Source organism: Dromiciops gliroides, chromosome 2 (genome assembly GCF_019393635.1).
Source record: "Dromiciops gliroides isolate mDroGli1 chromosome 2, mDroGli1.pri, whole genome shotgun sequence".
Classification (NCBI taxonomy): domain Eukaryota; kingdom Metazoa; phylum Chordata; class Mammalia; order Microbiotheria; family Microbiotheriidae; genus Dromiciops; species Dromiciops gliroides.
The window spans coordinates 462,934,339-462,949,186 of record NC_057862.1 but is presented as its reverse complement, the minus strand read 5'-3'; the positions used below and the strand labels follow the sequence as shown (position 1 = coordinate 462,949,186).

Here is a 14,848-nt window from a genome sequence, read left to right as displayed (position 1 = left end):
CAGCCTTAGATTCAGGAAGACCTGAGTTCAAAGCTGACCTCAGACACTTGACACTTAGTACCTGTGTCACCCTGGGCAAGTCACTTAACTCTCATTGCCCTGCAAAAAAAAAAAAAGAGAGAGAGAGAGAAGTTAAACATCTAGAGTATTTTACGTTTTGAAAAACTTATAGCTGCTTCTGAGATGTTGCAGGTCACTAGTCTGAAGTCCTTCCTTTGAAAGACTATATGAGTGTGTCAAAGCCAGTAACTTAAGTCTGATTTGCCCTGAGCAGCCCTTGAAGGAGTTCAGATACATCACTACTACATCTCTGAGGAGAAAACAGGAAAGGAATTTGTGGCTTCTTAGGAATACTTATTACCAATTTTCCATAATATTAAATATACATGTGGTTGATATTTGGGCAGTTAGGTGGCACAGTAAATAGAGTGCTGGGCCTAGAGTTAGGAAGATCTGAGTTAAAATCTGCCTCAGATACTTACTGTGTAACCCTGGGCAAGTCACTTAATTATGTTTGCCTCAGTTTCCTCATCTGTCAAATGAGCTGGAGAGGGGCAGACACAATGGATAGAGCACCTGTCGTGGAGTCAGGAGGACCCGAGTTCAAATCTGTCCTCAGACACTTATTAGCCATGTAACCCATGGGCAGGTTACTTAACCCCAATTATCTCTCAAAAAAAAAAAAAATGAGCAGGAGAAGGAAATGGCAAACCACTCCAGTACATTTGCCAAGAAAACCCCAAATGGGGTCATGAAGAGTTGGACATGAATGAAAAACAACTGAACAATAACAGAGTGGTCAGTATTTCCTTTGGTGATATTATGACATTCCATTCCCAAATGGAATAGGGCTAGCAAATCTCTGCAGTCCCTTCATCCTTCCACTTGGTTCTGAATTTAATTTAATCCAACATCTATCAGGTGTCCACTGTGTGCAAAACAAAGTGATAGATAACAACAAATAGGGATGTAGGACAAGTCCCACCTGACACATGTGTACTACATGACTATTCCCCGATGGGGAGGCTGGAGAGCAGGGCTTGCTTCTCCCTCTGCTGGGATTCCAAATGTCAGATGAGATATCTGTCCCATGTCCTCTGAGAGATAACTTCTTCCCAGAGGTTACTCTGTAGGTTGGATTATTAAGAACTTTATGAATCTCTATTCATTGGGTTAGACATCAGAAGACCTGGGCTCTTTAAATTCTAGTTCTTACTTGCAAGCTCTGTGACACTGTGTCTCAGTTTTCCCAGACTACAAAATGAGGGAATTGGAGACTAGATGATCTCATTAAGGTCCCTTCATGTGAGCCTATAAGAAGATTATCTCTATGGTCCCTTTTGCTTAATAATCTATAACTATGGTCTTTGTACTATAGAGGAAGATTGGACAGGATACTCCTATTAAAGTGACACTGATGCAAGTAACAGTTTTATCTTCTGGGAAATAACCAGGTCTCTTAATATGTGGGAGATCTCTGTCAAATGAAATACCATGTCCTTCAGGAAGCCTACTCTCATCCCTCTAACTGCTAGTGACTTGCTGCCTCAGAATTCATATTTCATTTTGTTTTGTAACACAGTATGTGTGGTAGGCAATATGGCATAATGGAAATACCTTAGAGCAAGAGAGTTCAGGGCTCAAGTCCCACCGGTGTGACCTTTTAATATTCTGCTTTGTGTATAGAAATGTTCTTTTTAAGTTCAGAATATAAAAAAATTTTAAATAAAATCCCAACACAAGTTTTGGTAGCCTCTCTGGAAATTTTATTGGGAAAAAAATTGTATGGTGCAACCACAGAATCTTCTCCTACCCAACCATAGACCGCTTCCTTCCTCTCAGGCGTACCTCATCTAACTTTTTTAGCACAGGGCCTGACTTTTTGGATTCTGACGAGTAACTTTTTAGAAGGTCCTGGTACAGTGTCTCGGTGTTGGGATGTGTGCTAAGGAAGGCCTTTTCTAGAACATATAGGTCTACACCTTTATCTTCAGGAAGGGCAGAAATAAAACTGAGCCCAAAGTCTATGAGTACCAGGTTCAGTTGTTCAATAGGCAGCTTCAGAAGCATGTTTGAGGTGGTGAGATCTCCATGAATAACATCTTCATCATGCATTTGTGCCAGAACCTTCCCAATCTTTCTTGCTAAGAGGGAGAGTTTTTCAGGATCTGTTTCAGTCTTCTGAATTGATTGAATATAGTCCCTGACAGTCAAGGATTCTTCAATATCTTCCAAGTATAAGCAATTGGAGGCATAGTCCACAAAAAAGACAATTGGAGCTAATATCCCTGTAGGAAAAACAAAGAGGAAAAGGTAGTTTTATTATTTTTTACTAATTTTAAATGTTTTTATTAAATACATATTTTTCTTAATTTATTTAAGTTTTCAACCTTTGTTTAGATAAGATTTCAAATTTTTCTCCCTCCCTTCCCCCTCCCCTAGACAGCAGGTAATCTGATATATAACATTAAACATTTAAATGTATGTTTTAAAGATCTAAGAGTTTTCTTATTGTGCTAAATAATTTCAGCGAGAGCAACACTAGAAAGGCTGGGGTTGTATCTAAAAAAGAAGAGTTCTCTGCGGTCAGTGTACAGGCACTGAGTGATGCTTTTGCCATGTGCCAGGAGCTTCAAAAGTGCTGAGATACTAAAAAACAGTTCCTGACCTCAAAGAGCTTACACACAGAAAACTGTGTTTCTTCTCTTGGTGGAAACTTGAAATGAAGACAAGGTCAGGAATGCTGTGAAAGGGCTTCCCAACTAGTAGTTGCAGTTTCCTCTTTTCTAAGTCTATACTTTATATGACGCCTAGCATTTATATAAAACTTTACAACTAGCTTAATTGAGCTTTCACAGTCTTGGAGGTAAGTTGATTATTCCCATTTTAGAGCTGAGGAAAGGGGCACAGATAAAATGACTTGCGCAAGGCCGCACTGCAAGTACGTGTTGGAGGCAAGATTTTAACCCAGATCTTCTGGACTTCCTGTCCCACAGGCTGTCCTTCCTACTTTGGATATTTTGTATTTACTAGTATGTGTATACTTCCTTTTTCTTCTAGAAGGAGGATAAGCCGCTGGAGGGCAAAGTCCTTTTGGTTTAGGCTCCTTCTTAATACCCCCTCTCACCTCTTTTGGTGCATTAGAATGGAAGCTCCCGGAGGACTGGGGCAAACAGAGTCATAAACCTAGGTAAACACGGCTTTTGGCCAACACAAGGCGCCGGATTAATGCCCCGCCCACCCCCCGCGCACGCGCACGCACGCACGCACGCACGCGCTCGCTCACCGGCGCGGCGGCAGCGCAGCAGGGCCCGAGCCTCTTGCACTGTACGTCGCCGGCTCAGCCGCGTGTCCAGGGTAGGGTGACGGTAGCGCTTCGGAAAGCGCTCCTTGATCACCGCTGCTCGGCCCAGGAAGCGGCCGCGGTACACGCGCGCTTCTGCCCCCTGCTTCATCAGCTCAAGGCCCCGCAGGAAGTTGCTGCTCCGCTCCCGTTCCCTTTCCAGCTTCTGCTCCTTTTCTTGCGGAGCGGCCAGGTCTGCGGTCTCCGCAGGAGCCTCCGCCGCCTCACTCCCTGTCTCATCGACGGTCGCCATCTCGCTCGCCTCTCAACGGCCACTTCTTGGAATTCTTCGGCTCTTTCCGGAAGCCCTCGGTGATTGGTCCTCCTCCTCTTCGGAACGTTTCGGCTTTTTCCGGAAGCTCCGCCCCTTTGAAACTTTCACTGTCCTGAAGATAGACTTTGGGAGCGTTCTCAGGGGCCAAGCCCTGCATTCATTTCTTTTCTTTTCTTTTTTTCCCCTGCATTTATTTCTATAACCCCTTGCCTTCCCAATGGGTGGGGAAAAGGCCGGAGGTAGAGAGAGAATTGGAACCCAACATTTTTAAAAATGAATGTTAAAAAGTAATTTTTTTAAAACTTTAGTGACTCGCCCTTAGTCACACTCTTCCTTTAGACTGTGAGCTCCTTGAGGACAGGGACTGACTTTTGCCTTTCTTTGTATCTACACAGTGTGGCACTTAATAATTGCTTCCTTACTGACAAAAGTAGTTAGTGGCAGATCTGGGGATCCAAACTCATTACCTGAGATTCCAAATCCAGTATCATCTTTTATGAACGAATGAATTGAATGAATGAGCATTCACTTAAGACTTAGGTTAAAGGTTTGTGGGATGATCAGCTGTGATAGACTACTTTTCTCAGCTATACAACGACCCCAAGATATTTCCAAAGGACTCATGGGAAATGCTTTCCACATCCAGAAAAAGAACTGTGGAATCTGATTGAACCATACTGTTTTTACTTTTGTTGTGTTTTTTTTTCTTGAGGTTTTTCCCTTTTGTCCTGATTCTTCTTTCACAACATGACTAATGTGGAAATAAGTTAAATTTGATTCTACAGATATAACCTATATCAGACTGCTTGCTCTCTTGGGGAGGGGAGAGGGGGGAGGGAGAAAAAATTGGAACTCAAAACCTTATAAAAACGAATGCTGAAAACTATCTTTACATGCAACTGGAAAAAACATACTGTTAAGGGGGAAAAAAGACTTAGGTTAAGGTCAAGAACTGTGCTGAGGGTTGAAGATAGGAATATAAAAGTGAAGGTTGTCCCTGAGGGGAAGGACTTTACATTGTACAGGGGGAGGGGGGAGTAGAGGGGAAGAGACTTTTGTTTTGAAAAGTTGCTAGGATACTGAGTGAAAGTATTAGGATGGTAGAGCTACACACACTTTTCCAAAGCAATGGCAGTACACCTGGCTTCCAGTCCTGCCTCTGACACACTATCTCCCAGGGCATGATGCTTAGCAGTGTTGAAGGCAACTCTGTATGTTACAGAGAAGATCCCAGAGTTTTCTTAGTCTATATTAATGAATTCACAGGTCCAGTCCCTGTCCTAAACTGTCGGGACATATGGAGGGTGAGTTCTGAAAGGCAGCAAGGCAATGGATAGAAAAGTGGCCCAGGATAGAGAGAAAATGACTAGTTTACTTGCTTTTCTGCTGAACCTTTTCACCTTTGCAGAAACCCTATCTCCTCTCATAGGATCACCTAGTCCAACCCACTCATTTTACAGTAAAGGAAACTGAGGCCCTCAGAAGTGACTTGCCTCAGTCACACAGGGAACAGCAGCAAAGCATTCTTCATAGACTTTAAGTCCTTCCTGTCTGCTTCCAGAATATCCTTCCAAGACACAAGGTCATTTCTTCCTTCCTTCCTTCATTCACCAGACATTTATTGAGCAGCAAATAGAAATAACAAACATAAATTAAGGTATGTTCCAGGTTTTGTTTCATGGGTGAAATTCACACAGGACTTCCAAATGGATGAAGAATGTATGTTTTCTCAATTATGTCTTTCAGTGTAGGCAGGCAGCCCACTGTGTTTACCTACTTGTAAATATTCCCACAGTAGACTCTCTAACCTTTGAAGGCTTCATTTGTGTGTGTGTGTGTCTGTATCCCTAACACCTAGCACAATGTCTGACACTTAGTAAGTATTTAATAAATGCTTGATAATTTGAATTGAATGAGTTGATGTGATTGGCCCTTTGTTCTCACATTGATGATGTCTCCTAGATAAGATGTGATTTCTTTACCTTGCAATGAGTGCTTGTTGCCCTGGGTAGTCGATAACACATCTGGGATGACTGGTTGATGAAGTCAGTAGTCTAACCATCATTAGTCTTTAAAAGGAGGAGGAGAAAGAGGAGATGGGAAGGAGGGAAGGGGAGTGTGAGAGAAGGAGTGAGGGGAGGGAAGGAGAGAAAGAACAGGGGCTACATTTGGATTTAGTTCTCTGGAGGGAGCCCAGCACTTCCGGGCAGTCCTTTCAGGTAACCACAGCCTCAGTAAAGGCAGTGAACAGAGGCTAAGTGCATAGCTGAGAAGCTGATGGGCCAAACAGTGAGCTGCAAGAAAGTGTCACAGCAGAGAAAGAGGCCAAAATTCCTATACCCAGAAGAGTTCCTGGACAAAGTGGGAGCTGGAGATCAGGAGCAGCAAGGGACAGGATGATGATACAGAAGAGCAAACCTAGATCTTGCTCTCTGGTGGTACAATGAATTGTGCCAAGAGGAGTTTTTTTGATTTAGTGAATGAAGAGGCAAAGCATTTTCTTCATGCTAACTGCTCTCTAGGAGTTCACTTTCTAACTGAGGGAGACAATACACAAAGGAGATTTTGTGTATTATCTTAATCTTAGAGGTCATTGATGGAGTCTGAGCCTCTCATTTTTCAGAAAAGGAAACATGTCCAGAAAGTTTAAGTAACTTGTGTAAAACTATGCAACTAGTGAGTACAGGAGATGGGATTTGAACACAATTTGAATCTTAACCTCCATAAACTCTGCCTCACAACTTTCTTTTTTAACCCTAAGCACTTTCTACTTTTTGGGGCATGGGGAGGGACAACCCAGGGTAGTGCTAAAAGTCAGGGGAAATATAGGTTGCTGGAAGGTGAGCTCATTTGAAAGTAGATGGCATGAATTTGTAGCAGACCCAATCCGCAGGGTGGTAAGATTCTTCTATTGGTATTCGGTAGCTTAGTGGAACCAATGGAGAAGAATGGCGGAGTTGATTCAAGGCTGAGGATTGGCAGGGTGTGAATGGGAGTCAGACAAGGAGAGGAGTCTTTACCCAGAGTATGGACCAGAGGCTATGCCCTGGGGATCTTAACCCTTTCAGAACTCACTATGTCCCTCTCCCCCATCAACCCCCACCACCCACCTCCTGGAGGGGAGCTGTCTTGCTCTGAGTCGGTCCACAAGCTTTCTTGATGCCTTCGTACATTCCTCTGATGTTTCCCATGTCAGCAGCAACCTGTATTTCCTCACTGAGCACAACCCAATATTCATTCGCACACCGCTTCGAGAACACTAAGGATATGGGCAAGATGATATAAATGGATAGAGTGAACCTCAAAGGTAGAGAGGATAATCAATGCTGGTAGCAAATAGAATGAATGAATGAATGGAAACTCCTTGCGAATTTAATATTTTGTCTTTGTGTCCTTAGCACCTACTGCTGTTTCTGGCACATATTAGATATTTAACAAATTCTAGTTGATTTGTTGATTGACTGATTAATTGATTAATAGTGGGCATGGGGAGCAAGGAATACACTTGCTTCTCCTCATCAGTGTATTGGGAAACACGAGATGTATAACAACCATCACTAAGAAAACTGTATGGCAGGAACTAGGTATAGACCAACATCTCACACTGTATACTAAAATAAAGTCAAAATGGGTACATGATTTACACATAAAGGATGACACCATAAGCAATTTAAGAGAGTATGGAATCATTTATGTGTCAGATTTATAGGCAGAGGAAGAAATTAGGACCAAAGAAGATACAGAGAGCAAAACAAAATGTAAAACAGATCATTTTAATTATATAAAATTAAAAGCTTTTGCACAAAAAAACTAATGTAATCAAGATTACAAGGGAAGCAGAAAACTGGGAAAGAATTTTTGAAACAAATATCTCTGATATAGGCCTCATTCTCAAATATATAGAGAACTGAGTCAAATTTATAAAAATACAAGTCATTCCCCAATTGATAAATGGTCAAAGGATATGAACAGGCAGTTTTCAGACAAAGAAATCAAAGCTATCTATAATCATATGAAAAGTGTTTTACATCACTGTTGATCAGAGAAATGGAAATTAAAACAACTCTGAGGTATCACCTCACACCTATCAGAGTGGCAAATATAACAAAAACATAAAATATTGGATGTTGGAGGGGATGTGGGAAAGCTGGGACCTAATCCACTGTTTGAGGAGTTGTGAAAAAATCCAACCATTCTGGAGAGTAATTTGGAACTATGCCCAAAGAGCTATGGGGCTGTGTATACCCTTTGATCCAGCAATAGCACTGCTAGGTTTATATCCCAAAGACATCCCCCAGAAGAGAAAAAGACCTATTTGTACAAAAATATTTATAGCAGCTCTTTTTGTGATGGCTAAGAATTGGAAATCAAAGGAAAGTCCATCAATTGGGAAATGGCTAAACAAGCTGTGGTATATGATGGTTGTTGTGGGGGAAATTGTGGGGGTTTGGGGTAGGGGTTCTTAGGAATTCTTCTTTAAAGAATTACACCCTCGGGGCAGCTAGGTGGCACAGTGGATAGAGCACTGGCCCTGGAGTCAGGAGTACCTGATTTCAAATCCGGCCTCAGACACTTGACAGTTACTAGCTGTGTGAGCCTGGGCAAATCACTTAACCCCAATTGCCTCACTAAAAAAAAAAAAAAAGAATTACACCATCTTGCACACAAATCCTATTAGAATCAAATAATATTTTATTTAGGTGCTAGGGAAAGGAAACCAGGAGAGAAGTCCTTGGACTTTTTCTCATGGGGAGAAGGCATGGCACAGAGGTGTGGTTCTCTGAGATACCTATCTCCTTCAGCAGAATACAGGCAAATACTTTTATAGATGACTGATGGTGGTCTGATGGGGTGATCATCTGATTGTGGGAAGTTCCCTTATTAGGGGAGGGCCGTCCCCCCACTGGTGGTGGTTGGTCGAAGTTTGATGAGAGGCAGCTCTGATCTCTAGAGCCATCTCTGTCCCCCTCATGCCACAAAGGCAGAAGCCACACCCAATCTTATCTCCCCAAGGGGTGGGGGAGACTGGAATGAAGGGTGATGGTCCTAGAGCTAACTCAGTCCCAATCAGGTGCCACTTATCTCTTTAGGTGTGTCTGTCCTTTGTTTTAGCTTCTCAAGGAAAAGGTTCCTTGCATTCCCCCAGAAACTTCTGAGGTACCCCAGACCCATAATAATGGTGATGGAATACTGTGCTATAAGAAATGACAAGCAAGATGACTTCAGAAAGGCCTAGAAAGACATGTATGAAATGATGTATAGTAAAGTGAACAGAACGAAGAAAACATTGTGCACAGAGACAGCAATATTGTTTGATGAAGAACTGTGAATGACTTGACTTTTCTCAACAATACAGTGATCCAAGACAATCCCAAAGGACTAATGATGAACCATACTATTCACCTCCAAAGAAAGAACTGATATTGACGGAACAGACTGAAGCATGCTGTTTTTCACTTTCTTTCATTTTTTTCTTTTAATCAAGTTTTCTTGTACAAATAACTATATGGTAATGTTTTGCATAATCAAACATGTATAACCCATATCTGATTGCTTGCTGCCTCAGGGAGGAGGGAGGGGAGGGGGGGAAAGAGGGATAAAAATTGGAACCCAAAACTATAAATAAAAATGTTTATTACATTAAAAAAAAAACCAACAACCAGCACTGGAGAATGTGACTCTCTCATCTGGAGAAAACTGAATTTCCTTGAATGGGGAAGATGGAAAGATGATGAAAAGAAGAGATGATAAAGGGAAATGCTTTGATGATGAAGCAGATTTTCCAAAGGGTACAATGGAAAAGGAGGGCAGAGCAGGAAAGGGACTGAGGAGTACATCAGGGGAAGGGACTTTTTGTCTGCTTTTAGTGAAAAGATTGGATTATCTCTCAAGTCTCAGCTCTAAATCTTATCCTTCTGACTTCCCACATCCACTCTTACTGTAACTTCCCCTTCTCTGTGTTGCCACTTCTCTCAAAGTTCCTACCCTCATAAAGTCCTAGAATTTCAGAAGTGAGAAGGACTAGAAAGGCATCTCTATAGTGGATTAAAGAAAGTCAAGACCTGAGTGGAGTGTAACACTGAGAGGTCACCTAACCTTTCTGGGTCTCAGTTTCCATATCTGCAGAATGAAGTTATTGAACTCCATCCATCTATGACCTCTATGAGCCCTTCCAGATGTAAATCAATGATCCTTCAACTTTTGAACTCATGATAAAAGCTCACATTTCCTCTGACACTTTGCAAAGCACTGGATTCACTGTGGGAAGTGCAAGCATTTCAGAGTCCTTCAAGAAAGAAAGCGATAATCCCTAGCTGTGGTCGGATTTGAACCCAGGTCTTCCCATTTCAGGTCCAACTCCTCAGCCTACTTGTAAGGATATTTCCTGTCCCCCAAACACCCATATACCCAGCTTAAACAGCTAGAAATGAAAGGAAAAAGGAGTGGTCCCCCCAAAACCCCACCCACCAGGTAATGAAATGAAGGGTTTGCTCCCACCTTGGGCAACCCAGCCAGCTCCAGAAAGAAGGCCTCAGACATCAGAGTGGTCTACAACTGCTATTTCTATAAGGTGCAAATTCTTGATCATTTTCTCCCTCAAAGCAATTAAAGCCTACTTCAGAACAATTGCTCCTCTATTGTTCAGCCTTCAAAGTGCATCACTTAATTAGCATGATTATTAGTATCATTGTTATAATCATCACCAGGGTTACCAGCCCTTTTGGAACACCTGCCTAATTAAGTCTCTTTGACAACTTGTTTCTGAGTTCCGTCCTAATAAAAAGACTATACAGTCTAATGTAATAAACAGTATCTAGCATTCTCCTTAGGCTATTATCGTATTCATTTTATTATCCTTCTATTGCAGAACAACAATAGCTCCAGTTTGTGAAGTTTTCTGGCTATAAATTAGTTTCTCATACATTATTCTCTTCTCATAACAACCTTGGGAAGGTGCCAAGGGCAGGGATTATTTTCAGCCATTTTATAGATGAGGAAACTGAGACGCATCAATATGAGATGACTTATGGTTGTCAACCAGTAAGTAGTAGAGTGGGGACTCAAACCCAGGGCTCTGGTCTCTTAGAGCAGAGACCTTTCCATTGTACCCTGTCCCCATTTATTTTTTTCCTCCTGAATTTAATTTTAGAAATATTACAATATTACCTTCATTTCCAAATATTTCTTTCCCTCCTCCCTTAAGGAGAGAGCCATCCCTTGTAAGAAAAGAATAAAAAAGAAATAGAAAAAAAAAAACAATTCAGCAAAAGTAACCAACACCTCAACCAAATCTGACAGTACATAAGACACTGACAGTAATGTCAATAGATGCTGTCCAGTGGTCTGGCATTATGGAAATTTGTTGGGCCAGTTTTATTTGAGAAAGAGAAAGGAAACAATTATTAATTGCCTATTGCATGCCAAGTATTGTGCTAAGCACTTTTTATGAATGTCATCTTATTCAATCCTCATAGTCCTGGGAACAACTGTCATGGGGAAATTGGTGTGTGTGTGGGTGGTCCTTAAGTATTCCTTTTTATAGAATTACACCCTCTTGCACACAAATTCAATTAGAATAAAATCATTTTTATTTAGATACTAGAGAAAGGAGTCCAAAAGAGAAGTCAAGGACTTCTCTCAAGGGAAGATGGTTCAGGGACATGATTCTCTGAGATACTTATCTCCTCAAACAGGAGAAAGGCAAAAGCTTTTATAGATGGTAGATAGGATGACCTCATGGGGTGACCACCTGACAATGGAAAGTTCCCTTTAGGGGTGGGGAAAGGCTTGAATGAGAGGTAGTGGTCTGGACTTCTGGAGTTATCTCTGTCCCCGGTCCTGAACAGGCAACAGCCAAACCTAATAGGTTTATCTCTCTTACTTCTCAAGCTGTGTTCATTCTTTAGCTAGTAGTCCAGTTTAAACTTTAATAGTCCCAGATTCCTTGTTCTGTCCCAACCCCGTATCACAACCCTCATAACACTTGGAAAATAGGTGCTATTTTGATTTCCATTTTACAGTTGAGGAAACGGAGGCAATCAGATATTAAACGACTTGCCCAAGATCATATAGCTGGTAAGTATCTGAGGTCAGATTTGAACTCGGGTCTGTCTGATTCTAGGGTCCATCGCTTTATCCACTATACTGCTTAGCTGGAGATTAATTCTATGATATCTGGGTTCCACTTGACTGTCTAAATCTGTAGTACCTCCTATTTTCAGGGCTCCCTTCCTCATCTTCTTAGTGGGAACTGTTGCAGTCCTGGGTACACAAAGCTTAAATTATAGAGCTCTGAAGCTACATGTGGGCCAACTGGACCAAAGGACCTTCAGTGACAGGGACCATGGCTTCTATTTTCCTCATATCTGCTAGAACCTCCAGCACAGGACTGGACACATAGAAAGTGCTAAAATCACAGCTTGCATAATCAATTTTTTAATTTAAAAATATTTTTTTAAAAAAGTGTTAATTTTTGGAATTTAAAATAAATTCTTCTTTTCTGAATATATTCCTCCCTCTCCCCTAACCGGGGGATCAACCTTTGTAACAAAGATTTTAAAAGAGAAAAAAAAATAGTTCAACAAACCAACTAATAACAGCTTATACAATATTCCACATCCATAGTCCCCCACCTCAGGAAAGACAAGAGAGAAGCTGGTAATTGATGGGGTTTTTGTTGGTTTTGTTGTTGTTGTTGGGGGCTGGGGGATATTCTCCTTATGGAAGCCTCTACACACCGGACCTCATCTAGATTTGGTGGTTTGAGCTAAAGCGATTTGAATAACCTACATTAAAGCTAACTGTACTTCAGTCAATTGTAAGTTTAAAATGTGAAGGGCAAGGGGAACAGGTCTATTTCAACAACCTGATGACTTCACAGCCAAATTAAGGGGAGTTTTCAGAACAGAAATTGATGGCCATCTGTTTCAATGTGAGAGACAGCTGCAGAAGACCATCCAATGCCCCTGAGCTGGGTTAATGGGACTGTTGTGAAAGGGTCACTTTAAAATGAGGTGAGTTCAGCTGAAGGGTCGTTAGTGTTAAAAAAATTCAGGGATCCTCACTCTTATAATTTTCCTTTTCTGGAATAGGATTTGACAACTATGTTTTATTCGAGGATTTCAGTTCATCTAATGTTGACTGTATTCTTTCTATGTAGTCTTTGGCTGTACCATTGACTTAGAAATTCTGCATGTCTCCTCACTGTGGTACACTTGACTTAGGGAGTTTTTATTCTAAAAATGCAGAATAAAGACTATTTTGAAAATTTGAGGTAGGGGAAAGGAGAGCTATGCATTTGGACTGGAATCACAAGGTAAAGAATAGAACTGAGTTCTGTGAGAAAAGGGGCTATTTTCTCTTGTCTTTAAAGCCCCTGCACCTAGTATATTGAATTGAACTAGATCAAATTGGAAAGGTGTCTGGGAGTAAGTGAGGGGAGGGAACAAGGATGAAACAAAATCTCAAGCAATACTATAGTTACCTTCGAAAATATCTTCCTTTGCTTACTGCCTCAGGGAAGGGGGAGGGGAGGGAGAGAATGAGGGATAAAAATTGGAATCCAAAACTATAAATAAAAATGTTTATTACTTAAAAATATATATCTTCCTACAGTTGGAAGCACAATTTTTTGCTAGTTCCTTTATCTGAAGTTTTGTTTTTGTCTGTTTTCTTTCACAACCTGGCTAATGTGGAAATGATTTTCATGACTGCTCATGTATAGCTTATATTGAATTGCTTGAGTTCTTGGGTAGGGGGGAGGGAGGAAGAGAATTTGGAACACAAAGTTTAAGAAAAATTGATGTCAAAATTTTTATTTTACATGTAATTTGGGAAAATAAAATTCTAAATATAAATTTTTTTAAATCTTCCTACACAAAAACGGCAACCAACAAGTATTTATTGAATGCCTATCAATTAATACATTTATTGTAGACCTACTTTCACTGTGATAGGATCTGAGAATTCAAAGACAAAAATTAAAACAGTCCCAGCCCTCCAGAAGCTTACTTTTTCTAGGGGAAACCACATGTATGCCTAATACTAGGTACATAAGACTTAAAAGGTTATTTCTAGGGGATACTAGTAGCTAGGGAAGGTCTCTTGTAAGAGGCAAGTACTTAGCTGAGTTTGAGGGGAAGCTAAGGATTCTAAGAGCAAAAAGTTAGAAGGAAAGACATTCCAGCATGGGGCACAACCCATGCAAGGACACAGAGGTAGGGAATGAACTGTTATTCCCTAAGAACAGTAAGTCAGATAGGTTAGAATGTAGAATGCATGCAAGGGGAGCAATGTGCAATGTCTGGGAAGGTTGGCAGAATTGTGAAGGACCTTAAATACAAAACAGAGGAATTTGTATTTAATCCTAGAGGCAATAAGGAGTGCCTGAACCTTCTTAAGTAGGGAAGTGGCATGGTAAGATCTGTGTTTTAGGAATATCACTTTAGCAGTTGTGTAGAAGCAAGATTGGAAAGGGGAAAGATGAGTCAGACCAATTAGTGCTTTATTTTCCCCAACAATGTAGATTCTTTACATTTCTTTTTTATTTTGAACTTAGAATGGGTATTTCCATATAGACAGGAGATTTTTTTCAAGACTGTACACGTTACAAATTCATTATGTACAGCTTTCTTTTCTTTTTATATATAAATAATATATACTATATTATAATATAATGTAATTAATATATTCAACACATAATTTCAAAGATGTCCTACTAATTTGTGATTCTTTCTGTCTTTCTGCACATTAGTGGCATGGAATCTATAAGACTACATGGTAGATGGAACTATGGATAGGACCTTGTTCAGTGATCTGCTGAGCACTAATATCAGGTAATATATGGAGATACTTGTTTGCCAAAAGTTTTGGCAGCAGGATGATGGAAGATATTCTACCTGAGGTTCAAACAAAAGAATTATTATCTTAATGATGGCGAAATTCTCCAAATGCTCTATTCTCAGATGGAATCCTATTAATTGCATTGAGCTGCCTGAGGGAAGGCAATGATAATGAAAAAATTAGTCAAACCATCCACACTAGAAAAACAAAATGGATGAAAAAATGTTCATTGCCTAGGATATGACATGCAGCTGGGTTTTACACACAGCTTGTAGAATTAATCCATCAATATGTGTAGCTTAGACACATGTTGAGGTGGATAATGAGATGGAATTCAGTAGAAAGTAGGTATCAAATTGGCTTAATGTTTGGGAAATTGCATTTTGCTT

The 14,848-nt window shown here is 40.6% G+C and overlaps 1 protein-coding gene across 1 annotated transcript; it reads right to left on the bottom strand.

Annotated features, from left to right (window-relative positions):
• Positions 1 to 1,743: 1,743 nt before the first annotated feature.
• On the bottom strand, positions 1,744 to 3,630 carry TP53RK (TP53 regulating kinase). Its single transcript, XM_043985457.1, has 2 exons — positions 3,287 to 3,630; positions 1,744 to 2,288 (listed from the first exon to the last, which is right to left on the bottom strand). Exons 1-2 carry the CDS (start codon positions 3,594 to 3,596, stop codon positions 1,810 to 1,812), a joined length of 789 nt encoding a protein of 262 aa, XP_043841392.1. The 5' UTR covers positions 3,597 to 3,630; the 3' UTR covers positions 1,744 to 1,809.
• Positions 3,631 to 14,848: the final 11,218 nt, after the last annotated feature.

Bases quoted from the DNA above. Each gene is read 5' to 3' on its own strand.
- TP53RK (XM_043985457.1), bottom strand. From the start codon at position 3,596: ATGGCGACCGTCGATGAGACAGGGAGTGAGGCGGCGGAGGCTCCTGCG. The intron at 2,289-3,286 runs GTGAGCGAGCGC...TTTTTCCTACAG, and splicing joins GCTGCGCTGCCGCCGCGCCG to GGATATTAGCTCCAATTGTC.